The sequence below is a fragment of the Cutaneotrichosporon cavernicola genome (genome assembly GCF_030864355.1).
Source record: "Cutaneotrichosporon cavernicola HIS019 DNA, chromosome: 2".
NCBI lineage: Eukaryota > Fungi > Basidiomycota > Tremellomycetes > Trichosporonales > Trichosporonaceae > Cutaneotrichosporon > Cutaneotrichosporon cavernicola.
The window spans coordinates 575,070-600,543 of record NC_083394.1 but is presented as its reverse complement, the minus strand read 5'-3'; the positions used below and the strand labels follow the sequence as shown (position 1 = coordinate 600,543).

The window sequence follows — 25,474 nt, the reverse complement described above, 5'->3', positions numbered from 1 at the left end:
CATATAGTGGCTGTGTTAGACAACCGTCGACAGGTTACTCTGTAAAGAGGGTAGATCTTAAACTGGTGGGTTTTGGCATCTGCACTCCGCCACGAGTCAGTCCTCAGTCTCGCGTCCGTCCCAGATACCTGGCCACGAGTAAAATTCACATAATGACATCGCCCCTGCGCCACGAGTCCGATACACTACATCTTACAGCTACCCATGATCCCATGCTCGCGTGATCCCACGAGCCCTCCTCTCCAGGTCAAAGCTTGCGGCCAAGCACCTTTGCGAGCGCCGCGACGAGCTCGCTCTCCGGGTCGGAACACATAGTCTGGCTACGCCAAGCAATGTGCTTGTCTGGCCGGACGAGGATGACGCCGTCCTCCTCGACCCCACGCAACTTGGACCAGTCATAGTACAGGTCCTCGACGTCCTGTCCAGGCCCAACAACGACGTTCTTGACCTTTACGCCGAGCTTGTCGCTCGCGGAAGACGCAGCGTCGGCCCACTTGGCCCCGTTCGTACCGGTGATCACCGTCCAGGACGTGTATGGCGCCGTGTCGAGGGTACTGAGCTTCTTGATGTGGTTGCCGACCCATGCGTGGGGGAGGCGGGCGCCGGGAGACGTCGAGGGGACGTAGTACAGTTCGGCGTCGCGGTCGTTTACGGGCTTGGAACCGTCGGAAATGATGGCGTCCGACACGTAGAATTGACCCATCTCGACACCGTGCGCGTTGAACTCGTAGTTCTTCTGGTTCATTGCCGTGACCAACTTGGCACGTTTCTGGGCGCCGACGGCGGTGGGAGCCTTGCGCTCCTCAATCTCCTTGGCCATGTCTTCGGCTGGCATGCCAGGCTTGATACCGAGCGCGTCGAAGAGGTGCACGAACTCGCGCGCGCTCTTGTTAGCGCGCGTGACAATCTGCCGGGCGACGGGTGCGCGTTCCTGCGAATACGTCTCGAGGAGGCTGGGGTCCGCTTCACCGCGGAGCACCGACGCAATCTTCCAGCAAAGGTTGTAGCTGTCCTGGATAGAGGTGTTGCTTCCAAGTCCGTTGCTTGGCGGGTGGCGGTGGATGGCGTCACCGAGCGCGAAGACGCGGCCCTTCTGGAGGTGGGTAGCGAAACATTCGTTGTTACCCCACAGGCTCTTGCCAGTGATCTCCAGTTCGAGGTCGGGAATGCCTACGAGTTTGCGGACAATGTCACGGGCAGCCGCGTCGTCGAGCACAGGTGGCGGCTGGGAAATGTCAAAGCCCCAAATAGCGATCCACTCGTTCCATGGACGGACCATGCGGACGAGGCCAGCACCAATGCCACCGATGTTAGCGCCAGGCTGAATGACCCAGTACAGCACGCTGGGGCGGTGACCGACATGCGCCGCGAGGTCGGCGTTGAAGGTAATGTTCATCGAGCCGGCAATGTCCATCTTGCCCTCCATGGGAAGTTGGAGTTCCTGCTGGATGATGGAGCGAGCGCCGTCCGCACCAAGCATATACTTTGCGCGAATCAGGTATGTTTGGCCGCTTAGTCGGTCGCGAACGGTGGCAGTGACGCCGCCGGCGTCCTGCACGTGCGAGATGTACTCGGTGCTGAAGCGGGTGTGGGTGCCGCGCTTTGTTGCCGCTGACACAAGAATGGGCTCGAGGTACGTCTGTGGAATGTCGCACATGCTGCTCGGCGAGGCGAGGAGGTGGTCGGCGGCGCGGGCCGGGTGCGTTCCCCACGTGAGGATGCGGCCGATCTCTTCACCAGCAATGGAGGTGCAGAAGACCGTGTCGCCGCACAGCATGTGCTCGGTCGCCTCGGCCTGGATCGCATCCTCGAGGCCCATGTCGCGCATGATCTCCATCGTGCGCTGGTTGGTGATGTGCGCGCGGGGCGTGTTAGCCGTCCAACGCTAATGTCAGCCGTGAACAATAGATAGCTCACGTATTTCGAGATGAGGATGGCGGGGATGGCAAGCTCGGCCAGGAAGAGGGCTGCAGAGCTGCCAGCGGGGCCCGAGCCAACGATGAGCACGTCTGTCTGCAGCACATTGCCGGTTGGGATCTCGGTCTCCTTCAGGCCGTCCTGGAATACTGCCATGGTGTGTGGATGAGTGTAAGAGGCAAGTCGAGTGGCGGTGGGAATGATGAGAAGAGACAGCCCGGACAGCCTTTTTGTAGCTGTTTCAGAAGCCTTGTACATGCATCAGTCCATCGTTGTTGGCAAGATCAGGACCGCCGTCATCGTCAACCTTGGACCGTGAGGCACATTGTGCGGCCCCGCAAATCCCCATAGCCCAGTAACCCCCGCATTTTGTCAGCCCATTCCTCACGATGCGGGCAAATGGTTTTTGGCAGTTGGCCGCCGCCTGATATTGAGAATGTTTTAGATGGACTGGGAAATGGCAACTAAAAGAGGCAAGTCTTGCGGCGAGTTCCTCGCATGATAGCGTTGTTCAAAGTCAGAAAGAGTCAGCAGAGTGTCTCGGAAAGTAAACAAGTGAATACCGGGTTTTGCCCTGATGTTGATTGTGGGAGTTGGTTGCCGAAAAAGGCAATTTATGATAAAGTGCGGTCTTTGTACATACCTCGGAGTTTGTGGGGCTGCACCCGACACGCATCTTTGACTCTTCTGTCGTCTCACTGTCTCTCAATTGCGTCGGGAGTCGCGACAGCTCGTCGGAGGTGCCGACGCCCGAAGATTAGACAACCCTTGTAAATTCCGATCTGCTTGTCAGCGTTCCCATAGAAGTGCGGTCGTATGGGTTGCATCCGCAACGACTGTGGTGAGACTAACGACGCGCCATAACCACGGCACACGACAATGTCTCAGACCTCGTCTTCCGAGGCTCAGTCGTCCCAGTTCCTGCCCTGGGTTTGCTCTCCCACCAAGCTGTGTTCCTTCTCCGGCCAAAGTGTATGTCTACAGCAAGTCGGGATGTCGTTGGGCCGGCAAGATGTACTGTAAGGGCGGACTCAGGTACATCAAGGATCTGGCTGGCGCCGAAGAAGGTCAGGGAGGGTTCAGGTGAGGGAGCGTTGGTGCTCGGGTTCTGGGCATTGGTATTCGAGGCAGGCGGAGAAGGCCGGTTCCGTGCGAGCGCCAACGGCGGTGTAACAGTCAGAAGGCGAGGCGGACATAGAGGAGTGCGTCGGCTCGGCCCTTCGTCGCATCGGACATGTGGCACAAGGACAGTGCGCTTTCTTGGCTTGCAGGTAGAGGCCTGCGATCTCGAAAAGCCACCATCTGAAGCGCTCGGTACTGCCAGCCCCGGGATTGTGGTCCTCGATGAAGTCCTCTTGGATCAAGTCTTCTAACGAGTACCCCCGGGCTTCCCACTCGTAATCCTTGATAATACAGTATACTGGTCGATCCGTCGGTGAGCCCAGCTCTCGCCGCCGACGAAGATGGTGTGCCGGTTTTCCGCCCAGAGATTGTCAAAGCGCATTCCGAACTTGTTCACGATATCTGAGAGGAAGGTGGGGTCTTTCGAGAGTCGTTTGTCGCGGTCTTCCATGTTGGGCTCGCCCTCAGGAAAGAGGATGATGCAGATGTCGTCACAGTCGATTTCGAAAATGGGTGCAGAGAAGGATGGAACCCTTTCGTCCCACGACTCCGGATGATACAGGATAGCAAACGCAAGCGTCTTAACTTCACCGGTGATGACGGGCAAGAGGGAGTAACCGCGGTGGTATTCGATGGAACGAACAGCTGTAACGTTAGGAAGGTTCAAGTGGATCTGGCCTGTTTGGTAACGAGGTATAATGCCGAGGTAGCTCTCGAGGTGGCCCGAGCTAGCAGGAACCCCACGGATAAGGTTCACTCCGGAGGATCCGTCGTCGGCGAAGTGAAGGCCGTTGTAAATCATGTGAATCTCAGACAAATCGAGGATCCTAGCTTCTGGTGGATGATTATTTGGCGGGCCATCCTCCTCATCATCCCAGCTGCCTCGGCGGATGTTGGTGCCCCAGGCTCGCCACCCGTTGATACGGGGATGACTGTACAAGCTGAGATGACGATTGAGGATGGTGTCCGCAATGACCTTGATCCTCTTCGATGTGAGGCGCAGCTCCAGGGGGGCCTCGTGAGGTGCGAAGCCAACGATCGCGTCGATGATGTGGGGGAAGAAGAGGTAGTCGAGGGAAGGTGACAACTCCTGCAAGATGAGCCGCTGCTGGGGCTGGAAAGGCAATGCTTACTGGAATGGTTCTTGAGAAGTTGCTTTAGAAACTGATTGGAGTTGCAATGAGAGGTCGGGGGTTGAAGATTAAAGAGGTTACCAAGTTTGAGAAGTAATGGCAGTAAGAGGACATGAGGATTGAAGAATAGTTGAAAATGAGGGCTCGAGGAGTCAAGGTGTGATGTTGCGACGTGGGAAGGAAGGTGTGAGGTTAGATACAGTATACAATATGGGGTAGTACTTGAGACAGTATACAATATAGGGTAGTACTTGAGTCTCTGCGGCCGTGGTACCCTTGTAAAGGAATTGGATGGGCAGACCTTGACAATATTCTAGTTACTATCTCATACATACAAAATGGGTGAGAGGAGTGTACCTACACTGGCAGCTGCGGAGCTGTTTGCAAGATCGAAGAGGTTGTGTCCCGAGGACAGGAAGTTGGCGGCGAGGTTTTGCGAGCTTAAGTCCACCTCCAAAACGCCCAGGACCATCCAGCCCGTCCATGGTGCCTAAAGGCCGAATCCTCCAGACGCAATCTTGTCAGTTGAAGCAAAGATGGCGGTGAATAATAGCTTTGGCGCGGCGATTGATGTGAGGCGTAAGATATGGAGAGGGTGCCGAGCCAAGCCTATAACCGTACTGTACACAGGTGTGGTCCAGTGGTGATGGTGTGCAACCATCCATACTCATCTTAGCTTCTAGACATCCATATGTACTGTATCCCACTGTGCTAACGGGCACTGCGCCAAGTGGGAACCTCCCCTGCGAATCAGTTTCGTTGTTTTATCATAACCTTGACGTCTTCTCTGCTCACTACTCACTCGTGTACTTGTTCTCGTCTTGCAAGCATGCGCCTCTCCCCGTTTGCCCCCGAATGCAGGCCAACCCGCCCAGTTCAGCCATCTGTTAACCCCGAAGTGCTAGTCGCGACTCTTGTATGGCGAGATGATGAGTTCGGCGACCTCGTTGCCGAGCTTGGCCTTGAATTCCTTCATTGTCATGAAAGAAACACGCATGGACAAGTCTTCACCCTCGTGTTCATCCCCCAAAAGGTGAATGTTTGCTACCTTGTTGATCCACCATTGGAACCGGTCCGCGACGCTGGCGCCTGGCTCGCACATCTCCTTGAGGGTCATGCTTTGCAACCCAGCATCGCCGTTGCTGCCGCTACCCCAGTCGCTGTCGTTGTCGCTGTCGCTGTCCCAGCCCAAAAGCTTGATGCGCCGGTCAAGCCAACGGTGGTCCCACGATTCAGCGCCAACGAACGTGATGCGCTGATTCTCCTTAATGTGGTAATGGAGTTTATCGACAACCTCGAGCAACAGCTTGGTGAGGATCCCCGCAACCTCAGCCTTAGCTGGGTCGCCATGGCTCCAAGGCTCGCCATCAGGAACGAGTAGGAGGTAGACATCCTTATCATAGTCGGCTTCATTAAAGTCCGGAATAAAGCACGAGTGGCCAAACGGACCATCAAACCAGTTGGGATGGTACATGAGGGCAACCACCACCATATCCATGTCGCCCCAAAATCGGATGACGGGTGGGAGGCTTCGATGGCACTCAATAAAGGCCACGACTGCCGAGTTGGGCACCTTGAGATCGATATCAACCGTGCCGTCCTCCTTATCCCCGAGCTCGTGTTCTGGGATGGGAAGGACACGGACAAGGTGTGTATTGCCAAACCTGCCATCGTTGATGTCATCGACAATGGCGTCGTCCTTGAAAAAGTCGGCCTCTTGCATATCGAGGATGCGGGCGTTGGTGTTCAACGTGTCGTCATCGAGCCAAATCGCGGTACCCCAGACTCGCCACTGAGAGTGGTCGTCTTGGCGGCGACCCAGCCGGATGTGGCGATGGAGGATGGGATCGACTTTGTTCTTGATGTCACGACACGTTGCGCGCAAGGCGAGGAGGGCTTTGTGAGGAGCAAAGCCGATGATGATGTCGATGATGTTGGGGAACCCATTGTAGTCGAGAGTGGGAGTCATGGTCTGTGTGGTCAGCTGAATGTGGTGTTGGAGACGGTTGGAGTTGAGTGGAGTGAGAATGTGGTTGTATAAATGCAGTAGAGCCGAGATTGTGGAATTGTGGAAGCGAGTAACAAAGGCGGTGGCTGTTGAATGAGGCAGTGCTCTACCGCCACGGCACAGACTCCCCTCGTTCGGCTCCCCTCCTGCCCCACTCTTGGGAGCCTAGCAAGTCAGACACTCCCTATTCTCAAGTGAGTCATATTACATTCATACAACGGGAGATGGCGAACAACCCAAACTGAATGAAGAGATTAAGAGATTAAGAATGGGACAAGGAACGTCATTGATGGTTGAATTAACGGATCCAAACAAACCACTACGGCTCGAATTTCCGACAGCAAAAGTGGAGGTGCTTTTCTGTAACCATCATTTCTCCATCTCTCTCTTCTTGATCACTTTCCACTCCTCCCCCCATTCCCAAGGCTATGTGGACGGCCATCGGAGCACTGCGCGCTCCTGCGCCGCGTAGATCCTGCTACGGTGCGCTCCGTCTCTTCTCCACAGCAGTTTCGCCAACCCCCACATCCCAGCCCTCAACCTCCACCTCAACCTCCACCATCCCCACCTACTCCCTCCCAACACTAGACGACCTGTGCCTCTCCGAAGGCGACAATGTCGTCGTCGCAGTCTCTGGCGGTGTAGACTCGAGCGTGACCCTCCGCCTCCTCTCTGAACTAGTGCGTATCCCACCATTCCCACTAACGCCAGCCCCTCAACCTCTCCGTCCTCTTCATGCGTAATTGGGACCCCGTCCTTTCTGAGAACGCGCCAGCGTCCTCTTTAAGCTTAGCATACAATAACCCAGCTGTCCACTCTCCTTGTACGTGGGAGCGCGACTGGGCCGACGCGCGCGCCGTCGCCCGACACATCGGCATTCCCGACAATAAGGTCCGGCTGGTCGACTTGACCGCCGAGTACTGGACGCGCGTGTTCGAGCCATCTATCGCCGAGTGGGAGCAGGCCAGGACACCCAACCCCGATGTCTGGTGTAATCGCGAGATTAAGTTTGGAGCGCTTCTCAAACATATCCCCGAGGGCCACTTTCTCGCCACAGGTAGATCCCGAGGGGTATCGAGCCGGCTGGCTGACGGCAGGTCACTATGCGCGCGTGCGAAGGCAAGGTGGAAGAGCAACACTCCACCGCGCGCATGATATGAACAAGGACCAGACGTTCTACCTCTCCCAAGTCACGGAGGCCGCCTTGCAACGAGTGAGGGTGTGATTCGTGCTAAAGCTGATGACAGGCCGTCTTTCCTCTGGCTGGGCTGCCGAAACCCGCGGTGCGAGAGCTTGCTCGTGAATGGCATCTCCCAACTGCCGAGCGGCGAGAGAGCATGGGCCTATGCTTCATTGGCAAGCGCCGTAACTTTGGCGACTTTGTCTGTACGTCTTGGCCACCACCAAAGCTAACGACAGCCCAATACGTCCCTCCTACGACGGGATGGTTCGTCAACGAGGCTGGGCAACGGGTGGGCGAACACAAGGGCCTATCGCAATACACGGTGGGCCAGCGTGCCCGGATCATCCTCTTGAAACCCGGACTCAAGTCGGATATGTGGGGCAAGTTGTTCGTTGCGCGCAAGGGAGTCAATGGCGGAAACGATATCCTCGTCGTGCCGCGTACCGACCACCCCGCATTGCTGTGCAGCGAGTTGTGGAGTGACGAGTTCAATTGGATTGCAGGGGAGCCTCCACTGTTGGAGGACGGGCACGAATTGATGGCCCAAGTACGGCATCGAGAAGCGCCGTTCCGCGCCCATATGCGCGTCGACGGCAGCCGGTGAGTTCACAAGTTACATCAAGCTGATAACAGTATCTACGTCACGTTCCCGGATCCCGTCAGGGCCGTTCCGCTGGGCCAGGTCGCCGCGTTATGGGACGGCGACAAGTGTCTCGGATCAGGCGTTATCCACGGCACGCGTACGGGCGACGGACACATTGTAGATCCTAGTAGAGCCTAGGTTGTTTTACACTACACTACTCATTGCATTGCATTGCATCGCTTGACCTTGCTCGTGTACTTTGCTCGCCATTTCTCCTTTAAAATTTTCTCCGTCTCTCCTCCCTCCTCTCTTCTCTCTTCTCACCATCGCTCATCAAATCGCTGACACCTTGACATCTCACTAACAGTCCTTACCAACTACAGGACGTACCATCGGTTACAATGTCACGAATCCGCGTGGAGCGGTTGCGCTCCACTCGAAAGTACGCTGGTCCCAAGGGTCCACTGACGCAGACCTTTCCCCACCCATCGGTGGCTCATCGCCTCCTTCAGACGCAGACCTTTCCCCACCCATCGGTGGCTCATCGCCTCCATCAGACGCAGCATCCAAGTTCTCAGCCAAGCCAAGCCCGGCAGAGTCGAGCGCCACCGGAACACGGCTCGTGAGAGACCAAAGCGGCTTCACCGCGACCCTATGAAGCGGCGGGAATCTGTTCCTCTGACTGTCCCTACGCCGCCCGCCCTCCCAGGCCCCACACCTCTCTCTGGCGTGCGCGCTGCCCCCTCGAGACAGACTGAGCCGGCAGTGAAGCGCAGGCGCACTGGCCCCTCGAGACAAACTGAACCGGTAGTGAAGCGCAGGCGCGCTGTCCCCTCGAGACAGACGGAACCGGCAGTGAAGCGCAGGCGCGCTGCCCCATCAAGACAGACTGAACCGGCAGTGAAGCGCAGGCGCGCTGTCCCCTCGAGACAGACTGAACCGGCCGTGAAGCGCAGGCGCGCTGTCCCCTCGAGACAGACTGAACCGGCCGTGAAGCGCAGGCGCGCCGCCCCCTCGAGACAGACTGAACCGGCAGTGAAGCGCAGGCGCGCTGCCCCCTCGAGACAGACGGAACCGGTCGTGAAGCGCAGACGGCAGTGAGTCCTTCCGCCTTCTTCATTGACGGAAGTACGAAGGGGCCAGTCTATCCCCCTCCTCACGGCAGGGTGCGCGTCGCCAGAACTGTCCACGGGCGCGGTATCTTCGCCCAGCGCGACTGTGACCGTGGCGAGATTCTTTATGCCGAAGCGCCGCTGCTCACTGCCCCGCGAAGAGTCGATACGGGGGAGCTTTTGCATCTCGCTCAGCAACTCGAAAAGAACAGCCTCCTCCGCCTCCTGTCGTGGGAAGGCGGATGCCCGAATGGCACGTCGTCGATTCTCGCCATATTCTTGGCGAACGCTATTCCCTGCGTCGAGGAGGAGCCGGACGACGACGCGGCGCGATCCAACCAACCCGCAGGATTGTTTAGGTACGCATCACAGATCAACCATGCGTGTTCGCCGAATGCGGGCTGGCATTGGTCCGAGCAAGAGAAGAAACTGAGTGAGTCCACTTTGGCAGTGTCGACTAACGACTGTGATCGTTGCATCCCACCGCATCAAGGCTGGCGATGAGATCACGGTTGCGTACTGCTCTCCCGAAGTACTCCGCCTTGCCGGCAGAGCTCGGCGCAAGCAAATCCTCGCCCGATATCTCTTTGACTGCAAGTGCCCGACCTGTGCCCACGACCCAGCCGTGCGCAAGGCGAGCAACACGAATCGCCGCCGCCTTGGAGCCATATTAGCCGGGTGGGAGGAGTGCGGCATCGATCATTGCCTTGGGACGGCGCGAGCGCAGACGCTGGCCGAAGTTGAGGAGGCGGTGAGACTCTGCCGGACAGAGCGACTCGTCGGAGACCTGAGCACGATCTGGCTCCAGAAGTTCTACGTGCATGCTGCGCATGCCGAGTACGATATGGCCAAGCACGCTGCGCGCAAGGCCGTCGCAGCACTCTCGCGCGTACGTGGCAGATATGCGGCGCAGAAGCACTGGCTCGCGTCGTACGCCCGCGATCCGGCGGTGTGGGAGACTTACGGGATCTGCATTCCAACTCAGCATTAAAGCATAAGAGAAGACAGGAGAGCATCAGAGGCTATTTCATGTATCCGTTAGTCCAAGTTGCATTCTTCGCTCTACTTGAGGCCAACGCCCTCCCACCCGCCCTTGACAAGGTCCTTCAACTCTCCGTCGAGCAGAGCGCCGAGCTGCACGCCCTTCCGGCGGTGGTGCACCCAGATCCCCTCGGGCGACAGGCTGAAGCGCGCAGGTCCCGAGAACGGCGACGATACCCAGATCTGGTGGTTTGGCGGCTGCTTGTTGATGACGTACGTGCCGTGCGGGGGAAGGATGAGGGTCATGACTCCGGACTGCTGTCAGCTCTGTATGGGTCCCGGTTTAGTTGGCCCAGTGAGTCCAGTCCCCGACTCACACTGTACTCGACCTCCCAGTCGGGCGGGCCAAAGTCCTCACACAGCGCCTCGAGGTTTTCGTGGAGTGTGTCCATGCTCTCGTCGGCTAGGTCGTGGTACTCGTTATCGGTGAGGGAGCTGGGGTTAGTTATGTCTGTCCCATGCTCTACGGATGGGCTACACCGACGCTACAGGAAGGGGGGGGGGAGACGGGGGGGGGGGAAAGGGGGGGGGGGGGGGGGGGACTGGGAGGGGGCGGCATGGGGAGGAAGGGGGAGAAGAGAGGAAGGTGAGAGAAGCAAGGTGCGTTTCGGTTGGAGACGGGGGATGGGAGACTACGCAAGTAAGGGGAGATGATCGGTGAGGTTGCAGTGACCGCAAGCAGAAGGCACAGTCTATAGAGCGGAGTGCGAAAGGTCGTGGTGATGGCGCGGGGCGAGGAAGAGGACGGAGGACGTACCGGACCTCAATGCCTTCTGCAATCTGGGGGTCGCCATGCGGGGTGCTGCTCGCTGCGCGGGTACGGGGCGGGGCGGTGAAGCGGGTGGTGAGGGTGGGAAGGGTGGAGATGGCGCGCGCTGAAGGCCGCGTTGCGAGCGGGCGGGCTGCGCGGAGAGCGCGGACGAGTGTTGGGCGGAACATGGATGTGATGGAGTGGAGTCGAGTTGAGAAGTGGGTTGTTGGTTTTGGGCAGAATGGCGTCACAAAGTCGGTCAATCTCGTATTCGTGCGGAAAACGGATATTACTGCAGCCTGTAGCCCGAGTCAAATTGGATTGACTCCGCTTAATCCTTTTAGCTATAACCCATGTCTCTGCATGCTCTACTCCGTCTTGGCCTTGTCCCTCCGTACGCGCTTGCTCGCCTCACGGCGCTTGAACCCTGCCTCGACGCCGATGCCTGCAAACACTACTGCTACACCACACCATTGTCCGGGAGTGAGCTTGTGGCCGAACACGAAGACCGAGAGGAGCATGGTGAAGAGTTTGCGGGTTACGGTGACCATGACGAGTGTGAGGGAGCCAAAGTGCGCGATCGTCTCAAAAATGAACAACTGACCTAGACCACCTAGAGCTGCGTAGGCGGCGAGTGGGGCTAGCGCTGTAGGGTGCGAGACGAGGAAGCGGACCGACTGGAGGAGGATGGGGGGAGAGAAGGAGAGGGTGTGGGAGTAGCCGCGCTCGCGGGGGAGTAGGGAGGAGAGGAATGGTATGTGGTTGACAAGAGATGAGGGGCGTGACGGGAGGGGCAGGAGCATGGCGGGGGTGAGGAGGGATAGTTGGAGGAAGGCCATGATGAACATCATCTGCTGGCCCGAGTAGGAGGGGTAGAGGGCGAAGATCTGGTCTTGGGTCGAGTTGGTTAGACCGTCAATGAGGAGGCTAGGGTTAGCGCGAGCACAGCGAGCGTAGCGATCCGTCGAGGCAAATAGCAATGAGATGGGTACATACTTGACGAGCAGCAGCCCCAATCCAAAAGCGCTGTCACCACCCCCACCCTTCTTCTTCCCCCCAAAGAGCATGAACATTGAGATGCCAATGGAAACAAGCACGACGACCGCGTACTTGTGCGCTCCAAACCTCCGGCGGTACAGAAGAACATTGAGCAGGAGCACGGGGATGAGTTTGCACGACTGGGATTAGCTCTACCCAATGTGTGACTGACTTTGGCCAGGACCATGGTGGGATAAGAAATATGCTTGAGCGCGTGGAACCCGATCGGCCCAGCGGTAGTTTGGAACATGGATACTTGAAGAAGCAGTCCGGGGAGGGTCTGGTACCATGGTCTCGCGGTGTTGCCGTTGCCGTTGGCGTGTGGTCTCGTGGTGTTGACGTTGGCGTGTGTCGTGGTGTTCCCGTTAGCGCCGTTCGCCTTGCCATTCGCGTTGTTTGACCTGGCCACGGCATTGGGCTTGTCCGACACCTCCGCGCCACCAAACAACCGCCGTAGCCCCAGTACACCAACTACGCCGTCCCTTGCGAGTGATCCCCGCGACCCGACGAGGAGGTACGTTGCGCTCGCGCAGGCACTTGCCAGCGCTTGGGAAAAGTTGAAGAAGAGGGGGGAGGGGAACTTGTCTCCGTGTGCTGAACGAGGTGGGGTGTGGGGATGTGCCGGGGACGCGGGGAAGGGTTGGGAGACTGGGGTCAGAGGAACGTGAGGAGAAACAGAAACTCACGACGTTCCTGCGCTATCGCCCAGAGGAGGAAGGCGGCGTAGACTCCCGACACACAGATACATAGGCTGGTGTTAGATGTTAGATGGCCTGGTGAGGGGCGTACCGTAGCAACCCCATTATGCGAGACGGGGAGATTCAAGCGACAGTCGAGTAAGGAGCGTGGAGATGACAAGAGTGGAGGAGAAGAGTGGAGGAGTGGAGGGGATGCATCGGACGCGTCTCATTGACATTTCGACGTGGACTCAGGCACGGGGGTGGCAGACGAGACTTGGCGCCGGACACGGACACAAGTCATCCTAGTCACCTAGTCATGCAGGCAGACGCATACATTACAAACAACATTGATACAACGTCTGGTGGAGATGGCGTGGGGCTGGGTTGATTGGTTTGTGAGCAAACTATGGCGGGCGCCCACAAACTATGGCAGGCGGTCTATGTCTACTGTATTTTGTTGGTTGTGCCCTACTTTACCGGGCTTGGAGACGGCCAACTAGACCAGTCCCCCGAGCATGTCGCGCACGGCGCCGAGGCCCAGGCTCTCCATCGGCCCGAGGAGACGCGCCCACGTCCCCCGGAGCAGCAGGAACCCAATGACCATCCAGATCCAGTCGCGCTCGCGCTTGACAACCATGCCCTTGGGCGTGTAGGACCGAGTGCGCGCAACGGCGCGCAGACCCTGGTCGGGCGTCGCGTGTTCCTCCGGCTTGCTTGGTGCCAACAGCGCTGCAAGGCGGGGAAGACCGAGAGCGCGCTCCACCGCACTTCTCCATGACTGCAGCCGTAAAACGAAAAGCCAGAGGAGCGTCTTAACGAGGTCGCGCTTCCGGTTGCGGCCGTAACGCGGGCGTATCGCGTAGCCCTCCCCGCTGGCATGGGGGACACGCACGACGGGGTAGCCAAACCACGGGTTGGATGAGGAGAACTGGACGTCCGGCGCTTCGGCTTCAGCAGGGCCCGGGCGGACTGCAATAGGCGCCAGGATCTGCGACTCAGGCTCGCCTGGTTCTGGCGAGGAGGGTTCGATTGCGAGTGGCGGCGGAGACTCGGGACTGTCACTGTGGTCTGGCGAGGACATGGCCTCGATCACCTCGTGCTGCTCCGGGCTGTAGTACTGCTCCAGGCCGCGAGCGTGGTGATCCTGCAGCATCGAGGCGTACTCGGCGGGTGTGGAGGCGCGCGCAATCGCTGGGGTCACTGCGCGTGACGCACGTCGCGCGGCGATGGTGCCCGCCCCAAGCTCGAGCATGGCTGGTCGGAGAGTGCGGCGGCCTTGTACTATCGGCTTTGGAGGGACTGGCTCGTCGTCTTCCGAGTCAGAGAGGAGGTCGCGGTGTGCGAGACGCGACGGAGAGAGGTAGAGATGAAAGTCGGAGAGTGATTTAATGCGATGGATAGATGGATCGACAGTTGGCTTCTGCTTCTCGCCCAGGATCTCCAAGTCCTGGCCCTGTTTCGTCATGGCGAGCTTGGCGCTCAAGCCCACAAGTGCGTGAGTCGAGTTGCGCCGGGAGGTCGAGCGCGACCGAACAGGCGACGGTGGAGCGGTGTAATACACGTCGGCGATGCTGGCTGTGGAGGTTGTCCTGCTCGGTACCCCACGGCGGGTAGGTTCACGGCTATGTGCGGTAGGTTCACGGCTGTGTGCGCGGCTGCCAACCCGCGAGCCTGTGCGCGACACGACGCGGGATGGACCGCGTGATGGTCCGCGCGAGGTCGCCCGCGACCCCGGACGCGAGTAAGCATGTGGCCGGGCGATCGAGTAGCGGCGCAGCATGATTTCCGGGTCGGGCTCGAGCCCACAGCCACCGTACGCCTCTGGCAGCTGGTCGAGGTTGAACACCTGGGCAATCTGCTGCTTGTCGTCAAGGAAGACGACCTTGTCGATGGCCGACTTGGGGAGGAGGCGCTTGATGATCGAGTTCCACATGGTTCTGTGGCTCCAGCCGGCGTTGACGATGTAGACGCTCTCAAACAGACCTGGGAACGAGTTGTGCCCAACAGAGAAGAGAGTGGGGAGGAGCTCAACTTCCTGCGCGTTAGTAAAATATCTGGCAGCGCGGCGACTGCAGCCCGCGGGGTCTGGACCCCGGCTTGGCAGCATGAACAAGCGTGAAGGGTTTCTCGCTCGAAACGGAGCGGCAGTCTGTGCGGCGGCCGTGCGTACAGCGGAATCTTTGGGAGCCGGCTGTTCGGCGCGCGCCACCAAGTGACCGCATATCCGGGTATACTCACGAGGTTGCGGTACCCGGCATCCTTGGCGTCGACGAGCAGTACAGCACCTTCTGCGCCCGTCCCGCGTTTATGGGCGACCCAATAATCCGCGAGGACGCGGCGGACCATCTCGAGTGCGAACCAGAGCCAGTCCTTTAGTTCTGTGAGGGAGCCTGCCTCGTCGCGTACAACTTCGCGGAGGGTTAGGACCGCGACCGGATGGCCGAGCCGGTCAGTTTGGGAGAGGGGGAGGACGGCGAATAGCCCTGGGACGGGGGGCGAGGGGATCGCGCCGGAGAGCCCGCGCTCGATCCGCGCGGCGCAGCATGCTAGGAGGGCGGCGTGGGCTTTGGCCTCGTCGAAGTGTGCGCGCTGCTGTCAGGGGGGGTGGGGGGTGGGGGGAGAGGGGGGGGGGGGTAGGGGGGTAGGTCGGGAGGTAGGGGGAGGGGGTAGGTGGGGGCGTAGGCGGGGGGAGGAGGGGGGGGGGAGGAGGAGGAGGAGGAGGGAGGACGCATGACGAGGGAGTGGAGGCGGCCACGACCCATGCAACTCACTCGCAAAGCACGAAACACTGTTGCGCGATCACTAGCCCAGTCGGCCATGCCTGCCTCCACTGCGGGCTCCCACGCCTCCTGGGCAGCGAGGGTGCCGACGTCGTCTGCGAGTTCATCCAACAGCCCGTCGACCTGGACGCTGTGGGAGGATAGCTGGTCGCGCCGCTCCTTGAGTGTGCGCACTGCGAGGGTGGGGCCTGGATCGTCGCTCATGACCAGAGGGGTTGGGGTAGTTTGTATGCCAGATGGATGCGATGCGATGCGATGCAAGAGATCAAGTGAGATGGAGAATGAGAGACAGTGTGTGATGGTAGGCTATGGAGTGTTAACAAAAGGTACGCGCCGATCAATGCCCGTGTCAACTTGTAATGACGACTACTTAATCTTCTTCCCGCCTTCAACCAGCCACCCACATCACATCATCCATCTCACAACACTACGCAGCTACTTGGTGACCATTGCAATCCCCTTTCTCCCTATTCCATCACGAATGTCATCCAGACCCAGCACCTTCTCAAGTTGTGTCCAGTTCATGCCCATGCGCACCTGGATCTCGTCCGTGTTGTGGTGTCCGTCCAGGTAGCCCAGGAGCTCGTCTTCGAGCTCGTACAGCCTGCCCTGGACATGCCTCGAGATCTGAGATACGCCGGCGCCAGCACTTGTTGTGAGCTGACTCAGGCCGCCACCCGAGCGCAGCGTGTTTGTGCGTCGGCTCGAGACGCTAGGGTGGTCGGGAGCGCTGCTGAGTGAGCGGCCCTGGTTCAACTTGCGTGGTGGCGAGTTCGGGGCCCCACTGGCTGGCGAGATACCCGTTATGCTGGCGGCACTGCCACCTGAACGGAGGGTGAACAGCGACTCGCCGCCCTGCAGGGCGCGTGTGATCGTCGAATCGTTGCGGAAGTCGCGGCTCTCTCTCGAGTCGTTGTGGAAGCCTACTCGGCGGCGCGAGGGGTCGGGTGCCAATAATGACGAACCAGCTCCTCCGGCGCCTGTTAGGCCCAGCCCATGGCCTAGGAGGAGGGGACCAACCCGGTCTACCATTATGGGCCAGCGGTGCACACGTGTGAGGAAACCCTTGATGATGCCGAATGAGACGAAGCGGCGCGGGTCGATGCCCTTATCGAGGACGCTGTTCTCTTCGCACCACTTCTGCACGGTGGTGCCCGACATGAGCTTGGCGTACATGGTTGCGAGGGCTGGCCAGTCGAGGACGGGATAATTTGGACGGGTGACGTAGGTCCCACATTCAGCGATGACACTCTCTTCCGCCACCAGGCGTGGAAATGACGAGTTGATTTTGTACATGTTCGAGTACTGGAAGATGTCAATCTGGTGTTAGCGGTGCAGGGTTGGTAGGTGAGCAGTGGGGAGTGCGCACCGTCATGATAACCTGGTAGTAGAGCATATGACGGAGTGTCTCGCGCACGAGCGCAGGGTCGGCGTCGGCGAGCTGTGCAATGCGCGCGCAGTGATTTATGCCATCGACGTAATCGACGACACGCGAGGCTGTGATGTCCCAATTTGGGTCACGGAGGGACTTGAGGTCAACGAGGGCGAGGGGGACGTCCCAGTCGTTGCATTCGGGCGGGTTGGCTGGGGTCAGCGGTTGGGAGGGGACGAGAGGTGAGAGGACGAGCGAGGTGAAGGACGAGCATGGCAAGGTTATTGCCAGATGGTTGGGATGTCACTCTGAAACCCCCCCAAGGTCGACACACTCACGGTAGTGGGGGAACAACTTGAGTTCGAGACTGTTATACCCATCCAGCGGAATGCTCGTCTCCGAGTACGAGTTGAGGTCTTCAAAGATCTGCTCGAGCACAGCCGGAATAGGTGTATGATGTGCCTGCGGCGCACTCAAATACCCCGTATCGAGTTCAGCACTGCGTAATATCCTTGCCGTCTTGCGTACGACTGGCTCAAAAGCAGACAAGCTAGCGTTTGCGCGGAACACAAAGCACAAATTCCAGATATACTGGTTACGCTGATACTTGCCCCCCTCACCCTCGAGGACCATTGGAAGCCCAATAACTCTGTACTCGTACTTGTGGTCTCCGTCGTCGGACGAGTCGTCACTTTCGTCCCCCATGGCGTCCCAAGCCCCATCAGTCCTGAACGTGACCAGCTTTCCATGCAATGACTTTTTGGGGATGACGTATTCGCTAATGGGTCCAAATTCGAGGAGGGCGGGTTGGCGGGGAGCAGGCGTACCTGCGCGCACATGGGCCGAGGGGGCGGGGGTGGGGGCGGGGGTGGATGTTGCGGTGGTAGAGGTGGAGATTGTGTTGGCCAGCGGAGAAGAATGGTTCGGCGTACCGTTCGATCCGGGGCCTGAAGAGAGGGTGGCAGAGGAGGATAGGCTCCCGGCTAGGTCGCGTGGAGAACGGGGTTGGGGGTGGGACATGCGCATTGGTGAGGGAGAGGTGTTGCGCCCCATTCGAGGTCCCGATAGCTCCCGGCCCCGGTCGGTGCTTAGTGAGCCGCGGGTCATACTCCTAGATCGAGAACCTGATGGCGAGCGGGCTCCATCCTCGGTGGTGCTGCTTGAGATGAGGTGTTCGGGGACTTGGTGGAGAACGGTTGGGCCCGCGACAGGGTCAAAGGTCGCGTAGAAGACCTGGAGTGAGCTGTGGATTACAAGATGGACGCACGCCGACAATCTGCGGGAGGAACGTCCTGTTGTCAGCTGGTAATGGAACGATAGCTCACTCGTCTGTGACGCCGTGCATGGTTGCTGGTGGATGGATGAGTGGACAAACAAGAATGGAGAGAAGAGCGAGACGGAATGACGATTATTGGAACCACATCCACCTCCACCAGCCAACCGGTCATCTCCACCCAGCGCCATACCCCAGCAACGGCGGTTCACAACCAACTGCACAGTCATTCATACAACACTAGATGCTCTTCTTCCCCCGCACCTGCTCATTGAGCACAGCAAGCTTGTCCCACACTGTCGATCCGTCGAGGTAACATCCCTTGAGCCACCGCGTGCTCTCACCCGGCACGCAGATTGTACCGTCGCGCATAATCTCCTCGTCGGTCTTGTCGCGGAACGCCGTTCGCGCATGCAGTACCCTCTGGTTGTCGAACAGCACACACTCGCCCTCTTTGAGAAGGAACTCGTGCCGGAACTTGGGGTCGTCGAGGTTGGCCTGGAACGCGTCGCACGCCTCGTAGAACTCGTCCTCTGCCTCGAGCGTTGCTTGTCCGTTCACATCGACGGGACGCTGGACAGCCGGCGCCTGGAAGGGCGGCGACCAGTTGATCGCCGAGTGCAAGCCCGGCTCGGCCAGGTCGCCCTCTGGCAAGACGGGGTGCTGGTACGAGAGGTAGTGCCCGTCATTGTCGTACTCGTACTCGATCATGTTGCGTTGCAGCGAAGCGTACAGTTCTGGCCGTGTGGATTTGAGCTGCTGAGCAGCCGCAAACGAGTCGACGAAATACGACTCGCCACCGACGACGCGGTTACGCAGCGAGTGCAGCATCTGGAAACGAGGCGGGAGTGCAAAGTAGCTTTGGTCAACTCGGTCGCTTGGCAAAACTCAAACTCACAGAAGATCCACGTGCAGGCCGAGGTTGAGGTTGGTGTACGCGACGTTCTTCGAGTTTGCGACGTTGCGCACGTCCCACGTCTCGCCATAGAACGTGTTCCGGAGCAGGCCCACGCTCTCAGCCAGGTCGCGGAGCGCGCACTCCTGGTTTCCAGTCTTGTTAGTGGGCAGGCCACGCACGACGGCGAGGCCGTAGACCTGGAGCTGCTCAAGGAGTCGGAGGAGTGCTTCGGGGCGGGCGTCCATCTTCTCGCCCCGCTTGCCAGCATGCAAGTCGCTGTACTCGGTGTAAAAGTTCTTTGCGTCGCGCAGGAACGTCTCCCTGTCCCAGAGCTTGCGCTGCAGCGTGTTCTCAATGTACGAGGTTCCACGAACACGGCCGGCGAGGAGACGCTGGATCAGGCCGAGGGGATAGAATCCCTCGTGCTCGGCCCATTGCACAAACAGACCCGGAACGCCGTCGGCCTCACCCATCCGAGCCTGGACCTCGGAGAGGTTGGCGACCTCACGCGCTGCCTCGCCGGACGTGTGGGTCTTCTGCCGGGTCGAGGGGTGGATGCAACTCGGGCAGGGGCAGGCGTCGCGCAGGCGTGCGAGGGACAGAACACCCTCGACGCGGTTGAGGACGCCTGCCTCGACGTCGGTCGCGGGGGCGGGACCAGCATAGTAGAGGTAACCTTGGCCGAGGGAGAGGACCTGGTCGGGGGTCTGGAAGAGGACGCGTTCGTCGTTGGCTGCGGGCTGCTCAGCCTCTGCGAAGGCAGCAGCGTTATGGACGTCGCGATTGTGGATGTTGGTGGATGGCTGGGAGTCAGTTGACTGTTTCGAGTTCAAGGGCCGATAGCCGAGATTGGCGGGGCCTGATCGGCAGCGAGTTGTCGAATCAACCTTATTCAAACAAAAAGGCACTTGGTAGACAATGGTAGTCGTGAGAAAGAAAACCCCATCAAGCAGCAGCAAGAGCGTCAAGAGCCATCTGCAGGCATGCAGAACAGACTCGGCTTGCCATCTGTGCTCCGCTGCCCACCACCCACCTCGTACGAGCGGTCGCCGATCGGCGCGGAGCAGGCCTCGGAAGCAGCCTCCGAAGCCACCACACCGCCAAGCGTACGAGCCTGACTTCCAGCCTCTCTCTCTCTTTACTCAATCATACTCACAGAAGTGCTCAGCATGCGCAGAAGATGCGGAGAAGCGCGGGGCGGCGGGCATCCAGCAATGGCGGGCCTGGCCTGGCTACGCGGCATTGGGCGCGGCAGGAGCTTGGGAACACGGGCGAAGCGGCGCATGGTGATTGATCTGGCGGACAGAAGACGTAGGAGTGTTCTTTTGAGCTGTGAGAAGAGATATAGTCAAGAGACAAGAGACAAAAGACGAGGTTGTTCTGTCGACTGGACTGGTTGTGAGGAAACAGCAAGGTGGAGGTCCCGTCCGACTATTCCCATCAGGCACATCGGATAAAGACGGGATAACCGACCCACGTGGAGAATCCAGTCCTCCCTCACCTGTTTCGGCAACTACCAGACCGGTGCGGCCTCGCGTCACCTCTTTAACGCGGGTTAAACAGCTATCCACTCCCTCCCATCTCTTGTCATCCCAAGAAACAGAAACAAAAACCATGTCCAACGTCCTCCTCACCCGTCCCACCCCGACCGTTTGGCAGCTCACCCTCAACTCGGGTCCTGACAACCGTCTGCGTCCCGACTTGCTTGGCGAGCTGGCTGCCCAGCTCGACGTCATCGAGGCCGAATGGCGCAAGTCGGGCGGTGGCGAGGTCGACGAGGCCAAGCGCGGAAAGAACAACGGTGCCGGCGCAGTCGTGATCACTAGCGCGTTCCCCAAGTTCTTCAGCAACGGTCTTGACCCTAGCGTGCTCATGACCACGCCCAACTTTTTCGAGGGTGAGTGACGACCTGACCACATCTCAACACCGAGCGCCAATTTGAACTGGGATACCACGCTAACACCAGACATCTTCGACCCGGTCATCTACCGCCTCATGACGTTCCCCCTCGTCACTGTTGCTGCGGTCAACGGCCACGCCTTTGCGGGCGGCATGGTCCTCGCGCTCGCGTGCGACTTCCGCGTCATGAACGCCGACAAGGGCATGATGTGCATGAACGAGGTGAGTGCGGGGGGTGGTGGGGGGTTGGTTGGGGTTTGGTGTGGGCAGGGTGTTAGGTGGGAAATGAGGTGCAGACATGGGATGCGGACACCACCGTCGGTGACGGTGTTAAGGGGGCTTCCGCCGGTATTGACTCTGTCCGCGCGGTAATGTCCGCCAGCGCTTGCCTCTTATCATCCGATGACTATGCTCGCATCCTAGCGTCGTCCTTCACTCTGGGCATCAGGTTGCCGCTTCTCCATCCCTGCCCACACCGCTCGCTTCACTCATCGCTAATCCCAGCTCCTCATCGGTCTCCCCCTCCCCAACTCGTTCGCGACTCTCCTGGAGATGCGCCTCTCCAAGCCCGCCCTTCGCGACACAATGCTCGCCAAGCGCTGGAAGCAGTCCGAGCTTCTCGCCAACGGCATCATCGACGAGGTGGCTCCCGAGGCACAGGTTGTCTCCCGCTCAATCGAGCTCGCTCAGCAGGAGGGAGCCAAGGTCGGCATGGGAGTTTGGGGCGCGATCAAGGACGGTCTCTTCCACGCCATCATCGATGCGAGCCGCTCGCACCGCGAGATCGTGAGGCCGCAGACGGGTGCGGCAAGGTTCTTGGCCCGCATGAAGCGCCAGCAGGCCAAGCTCTAGTAGTCTAGGAGATAGTAGCGTATGCAGTGACTAGTAGCGTATGCAGTGACATGAGAAAGTCTAGATGCGGCCGAGGTAGTAGTCGCGTTGGGTGAGGGCCCACACCAATCCGCTGGAACCGACAAGAAGAGGACCAGCACTGCCGCGGTTAAGTTTGACGGTGCCGAAGATGAGCCACTCGGTGGTGAAGTGGATTGTGGCGACGCCGAACGCGCAGATCGCCAGGTCGTAGAGGCTGGGTAAGCAATTGGGCGCGCGAGGGTTGGGTGTCTTGGAGCGAGGGTTGAGTGTGCGCCGGAGCTCACACAACAGGCGAGTCCGTCGCCACACACCCCGGCTTGCCACTCGCAACTCACCCCTGGTTCGAAATATCGTAGGCTGCGAGCAACCGCACCACCGCCGCCATGGCAGTCCACGCGCCAAACAGCCGTCCAGCAAGGGGCGTCACTGGTGTTAGCTGACCACATATTGTCAACAGCAGGCCTTACCACCGCCCTCACTCGCACAGACTTACTCTCCTCAGGCTTGCCCGCATAAACCTCCTTGCTCTGCTTGAGGGTAACGTAGTTCTGGCCGACATTGTAAATGCTCGCAGCGGAAGTGATGAGGAGCCAGTAGGGAAGGATGCCTCCGCCCGCAGGCGTCGACGGGAGGTCTGGAGTCAGCGAGGGAGCTGTTCCTTGCACGGAAGACGTACACTGGGTGAGGCTCATGTCAGCAGGTAGTCGGTAAGATGAGATGTCTTTTGTTGACACGTCAACTGGAACTGGAACCGGCCCTGGCCGGCGGAATGTTTTGGTGCCAACAATTTCCGTTCGGTGGCAACTTGTCTCCACCACCCAACCCACCAAAACCATGTGCGAAGTACAGGAGACCATGCCTCGGCCACGCAGGCCTCGGGGCGGACAAGGCTGTAGTCGTTGTGGTGGGCGGGCGCAGTATCTCATTCGCGACCTGTTGTTTTGTCGGTGAGTCTTCTTTCATAAACTGACCAGACCATGTGAGTCTTCTTCTTTCATAAACTAACCCAGACCATGCTTCACAAAACACATCCACCACCGCCTCGGCCGTACGATCAACGGGCCCCTCGCCGGCTCTTCCCGGCCCAACATCACCTCCCGACCGCCCCCACAAACTGGGGGAGCACTGATAGCCCTCTCGGGAGGAGCGGGGAGTACGGCCCTTCTAGATTTCCTCGTGGAGAGGAGATACCTCGGTCCTCAGGCTACTGAACGTGTTCCGGCCGTCTGGGCGCAGGCGTTTGCCGTCCACGTCGTCTTCCCTGGACAGAGTGTCGGTGGACTGAAAGAGTTGGCAGAGAGTAGAGGGATCACGTATTTGCAAGTCCGGGCTGAGGATGTTTTCGACTCGTCGTTGGCGGACAAGGTGGCCGGCCTCGTCCAAGGTATTCCATCAGAGGACAACGAGGACAACGCCGCCCGGCTATCGGCCCTCGTCGCGTCCCTTCCCCTCCCCTCCAGGCCAACTATCCTCGGCCACATCCTGGACGCGGTTCTGGCAACAGTCGCCTCTGCCCTCCCAGTTTCACATTTGATCCTCGGCGAAACGGCAACGCGGGAGGCACAGCGCGTCATCACCGGCACAGCGCAGGGACGTGGATTCAGTCTTCCTCTGGACCTGGTCACTCTCTCTTCGCGAGCTTTGGGAGAGGTGGGAGCGTCGGGAGAGGTGGGAGCTTTGGGAGCGTCGGGAGTGATGAGGTTACGCGGCGCGCGGGAACTGAGCGTCAAAGAAGCCGCGCTGTATTGCCACGCAAAGGGACTCGAGACGTTCAATTATCGCCAGTGGGGCCGGAAGAGTATCGAGGGGTTGACTGAGCGTGAGTCGAGCGTGCGCTATTCACCGCTGCCCAGATCTGACCCCAGGCTTCGTCGCCACACTCAGCACCCGCCACCCGGCCACCGTTGGGGCTATTACCCGCACGGCTGGCAAGTTGCAGTTCACCGGACAGGAGGGAGAGGGACAGGAGGGGCCATTGTGTCCCCTCTGCCGACGGTAACTGATCTTGGACTTGGGCAGCGCTGATTCCAGACCGGCTGATCCGGGAATTAAAGAGTGGCAGGCGCGCGCGTCGCTTACTGTCCTCCCTGGCCATCCTAGTACGACTAAAGAGGAGGGAGCACTCGAGTCGCTCCTCTGTTACGGTTGCGCAGCGGCACTCAAAGGCCGTAAAGACGCGGAAATGCCGCCCTTTGTCGCGGCAGAGGTACGGAGACGCGTACCCGAGAGCGAGATGCGTGCTGCCATCGCCGACTATTTCGTCTAAGCTGCTATTCATAACATTGCATTGGATTACACCTCTGATCAGATCTATGCCCACAGCCCCCGCCCCACCGCCCTCTATAGCCAGGCGTGCGGCTTGCCAAAGTAGTTTTACAGGTCGTCGGTGAGCGTGTTGACGTCCATGTCCTCCCAGCAAATGTGGAAGACCTTGTCGAACAGAGGGTACGCTCCGATTCTGTTGCGCGCCTCGAGGAAGATGTGCACGTCCTTGGCCGTGTGGATGCCCTGCAGCTCTGCGTGTTAGTGGTGGTCTGGTAGTATGCTTGAAGCAGACTCACTCTGTCCGCCAAGCATCTCGCGCTCGAGCTGGTCAAAGCTCTTGCCCGTCTTGACGAATGCCTCGGCCGTCTTTCTGTTACGGCCGCCGAGGCACGAGGTGATGAGGTCGGCGACGCCAGCCGACTCCTCGAGGAACGTCTCTGGGAGGACGTCGCTGAAGAACTCTTGGCAAAAGTTCTTGGTCTCGATGAGGCCGATGCGCATGATCGCGGCTGGGGTTAGCGATGGCGGCGAAGAAGAAAGGCGGAAACGCGCAGCCCATGGTCGTCACTCACACTTGGTGTTATTCCCGTAGCCAAGACCGTCAGATAAACCGGCCGCGACAGCCACAACGTTCTTGAGCGCTCCGCAAAGCGACACGCCGCTAACGTCCTCAATAAGCTGGACCTTGAACTTGGGCGTCTCTGCCAGTCAGCAACCTGTCCAAAAGATGGTGACTCACCAAACAGCTTCTTCCACAGCACACCGTCCTCCTGGAACCCCTTACGATACCCGATGGTCGTCTCAGAGAAGCGGCCGGCCGCAACTTCGGACGCAATGTTCGCCCCGGACAGAGCAGAGCACCGGATACCAAGGCGGTCCTGGATCACGTCGGCGAAGATGTGGATGTCTGCGCCGTGAACGTCGACACCCTGGGGTCAGCTAGGTCTTCAGCCCACCCACCTTGATGAGCGAGATCGCCCTGGCACCAGGCGCAATGTGGCCCTCGATCGTGGCGAGACACCTGTCGAGGAACTGGTGGGGCATGACGAAGACGAGAGCAGTCGCGCCCTCAACGGCCTTGGCGAGGTCGGGAATGGCCTCGACGTTGGTCCCGAGGTCGTAGCCGGGGAGGTACTTTACGTTCTGGCGGGTTGTGTTGATGACGTCGGTGAGCTTCTTGCCGTCAATCTGGGGTTAGTTCGATGTCATGTGAGACGTCATGCGGCCACCATCACCATGGCCACCGCCACCAACTCACCATCTCCTCATAAACCCAAACGGGGACGCGCTCGTCGAATGCGTCGGCGTGCTTGCGCACATTCTGGCCGGCAATCATGGCAATGGTAGATCCCCTGGGGTTAGCAATGTCGACCCAAGCTGCAAGCTGCGATGGGCTCTTGGTTGACTGGTTATTCGGCTCCACCCAACCAACCACCTCGCACCACCACCTCGCAGCAGCCAACGCCGACGTACCAGTTGCCAGAGCCGATAATGCAGACCTTGTCGCGAGTCATTGTTGATAATGTTTTTGTTGTGAGGTGTCGAG

At 59.3% G+C, this 25,474-nt stretch overlaps 13 protein-coding genes across 13 annotated transcripts; 3 read left to right on the top strand and 10 right to left on the bottom strand.

Annotated features, from left to right (window-relative positions):
* Positions 1-247: 247 nt before the first annotated feature.
* CcaverHIS019_0202370 (uncharacterized protein) lies at positions 248-2,073 on the bottom strand (the record flags this gene model as incomplete). Its single annotated transcript, XM_060597226.1, has 2 exons — positions 248-1,885; positions 1,918-2,073. 2 exons carry the CDS (start codon positions 2,071-2,073, stop codon positions 248-250), a joined length of 1,794 nt encoding a protein of 597 aa, XP_060454141.1.
* A 1,213-nt stretch (positions 2,074-3,286) lies between these two features.
* Positions 3,287-3,841, bottom strand: CcaverHIS019_0202360 (uncharacterized protein; the record flags this gene model as incomplete). The annotated part of the gene is made up of 1 exon (XM_060597225.1): positions 3,287-3,841. The coding sequence occupies one exon, from the start codon at positions 3,839-3,841 to the stop codon at positions 3,287-3,289; it is 555 nt and encodes a 184-aa protein (XP_060454140.1).
* A 1,232-nt stretch (positions 3,842-5,073) lies between these two features.
* Positions 5,074-6,141, bottom strand: CcaverHIS019_0202350 (uncharacterized protein; the record flags this gene model as incomplete). The annotated part of the gene is made up of 1 exon (XM_060597224.1): positions 5,074-6,141. One exon carries the CDS (start codon positions 6,139-6,141, stop codon positions 5,074-5,076), a length of 1,068 nt encoding a protein of 355 aa, XP_060454139.1.
* A 467-nt stretch (positions 6,142-6,608) lies between these two features.
* CcaverHIS019_0202340 (uncharacterized protein) lies at positions 6,609-10,049 on the top strand (the record flags this gene model as incomplete). The annotated part of the gene is made up of 11 exons (XM_060597223.1): positions 6,609-6,663; positions 6,769-6,860; positions 6,892-7,237; positions 7,278-7,393; positions 7,428-7,566; positions 7,600-7,963; positions 7,997-8,103; positions 8,420-8,568; positions 8,607-9,043; positions 9,112-9,491; positions 9,682-10,049. 11 exons carry the CDS (start codon positions 6,609-6,611, stop codon positions 10,047-10,049), a joined length of 2,553 nt encoding a protein of 850 aa, XP_060454138.1.
* Positions 10,050-10,120: 71 nt separating this feature from the next.
* YFH1 (uncharacterized protein) lies at positions 10,121-11,038 on the bottom strand (the record flags this gene model as incomplete). Its single annotated transcript, XM_060597221.1, has 3 exons — positions 10,121-10,354; positions 10,417-10,534; positions 10,857-11,038. 3 exons carry the CDS (start codon positions 11,036-11,038, stop codon positions 10,121-10,123), a joined length of 534 nt encoding a protein of 177 aa, XP_060454137.1.
* A 180-nt stretch (positions 11,039-11,218) lies between these two features.
* HUT1 (uncharacterized protein) lies at positions 11,219-12,691 on the bottom strand (the record flags this gene model as incomplete). Its single annotated transcript, XM_060597220.1, has 5 exons — positions 11,219-11,777; positions 11,847-12,028; positions 12,061-12,536; positions 12,575-12,639; positions 12,678-12,691. 5 exons carry the CDS (start codon positions 12,689-12,691, stop codon positions 11,219-11,221), a joined length of 1,296 nt encoding a protein of 431 aa, XP_060454136.1.
* Positions 12,692-13,064: 373 nt separating this feature from the next.
* On the bottom strand, positions 13,065-15,552 carry CcaverHIS019_0202310 (uncharacterized protein; the record flags this gene model as incomplete). Its single annotated transcript, XM_060597219.1, has 3 exons — positions 13,065-14,603; positions 14,807-15,157; positions 15,340-15,552. 3 exons carry the CDS (start codon positions 15,550-15,552, stop codon positions 13,065-13,067), a joined length of 2,103 nt encoding a protein of 700 aa, XP_060454135.1.
* A 231-nt stretch (positions 15,553-15,783) lies between these two features.
* On the bottom strand, positions 15,784-18,065 carry NPR2 (uncharacterized protein; the record flags this gene model as incomplete). Its single annotated transcript, XM_060597218.1, has 5 exons — positions 15,784-16,668; positions 16,718-16,932; positions 17,059-17,953; positions 17,988-18,012; positions 18,046-18,065. 5 exons carry the CDS (start codon positions 18,063-18,065, stop codon positions 15,784-15,786), a joined length of 2,040 nt encoding a protein of 679 aa, XP_060454134.1.
* A 168-nt stretch (positions 18,066-18,233) lies between these two features.
* CcaverHIS019_0202290 (uncharacterized protein) lies at positions 18,234-20,176 on the bottom strand (the record flags this gene model as incomplete). Its single annotated transcript, XM_060597217.1, has 3 exons — positions 18,234-18,852; positions 18,892-19,694; positions 20,048-20,176. 3 exons carry the CDS (start codon positions 20,174-20,176, stop codon positions 18,234-18,236), a joined length of 1,551 nt encoding a protein of 516 aa, XP_060454133.1.
* A 329-nt stretch (positions 20,177-20,505) lies between these two features.
* On the top strand, positions 20,506-21,642 carry CcaverHIS019_0202280 (uncharacterized protein; the record flags this gene model as incomplete). Its single annotated transcript, XM_060597216.1, has 3 exons — positions 20,506-20,788; positions 20,858-21,012; positions 21,295-21,642. The coding sequence occupies 3 exons, from the start codon at positions 20,506-20,508 to the stop codon at positions 21,640-21,642; spliced, it is 786 nt and encodes a 261-aa protein (XP_060454132.1).
* A 60-nt stretch (positions 21,643-21,702) lies between these two features.
* Positions 21,703-22,355, bottom strand: ERG28 (uncharacterized protein; the record flags this gene model as incomplete). The annotated part of the gene is made up of 4 exons (XM_060597215.1): positions 21,703-21,877; positions 21,999-22,089; positions 22,157-22,297; positions 22,340-22,355. The coding sequence occupies 4 exons, from the start codon at positions 22,353-22,355 to the stop codon at positions 21,703-21,705; spliced, it is 423 nt and encodes a 140-aa protein (XP_060454131.1).
* Positions 22,356-22,497: 142 nt separating this feature from the next.
* Positions 22,498-23,929, top strand: CcaverHIS019_0202260 (uncharacterized protein; the record flags this gene model as incomplete). The annotated part of the gene is made up of 4 exons (XM_060597214.1): positions 22,498-22,610; positions 22,674-23,482; positions 23,529-23,658; positions 23,695-23,929. 4 exons carry the CDS (start codon positions 22,498-22,500, stop codon positions 23,927-23,929), a joined length of 1,287 nt encoding a protein of 428 aa, XP_060454130.1.
* A 107-nt stretch (positions 23,930-24,036) lies between these two features.
* Positions 24,037-25,442, bottom strand: GPD1 (uncharacterized protein; the record flags this gene model as incomplete). The annotated part of the gene is made up of 7 exons (XM_060597213.1): positions 24,037-24,179; positions 24,225-24,437; positions 24,501-24,629; positions 24,668-24,857; positions 24,889-25,116; positions 25,187-25,280; positions 25,402-25,442. 7 exons carry the CDS (start codon positions 25,440-25,442, stop codon positions 24,037-24,039), a joined length of 1,038 nt encoding a protein of 345 aa, XP_060454129.1.
* Positions 25,443-25,474: the final 32 nt, after the last annotated feature.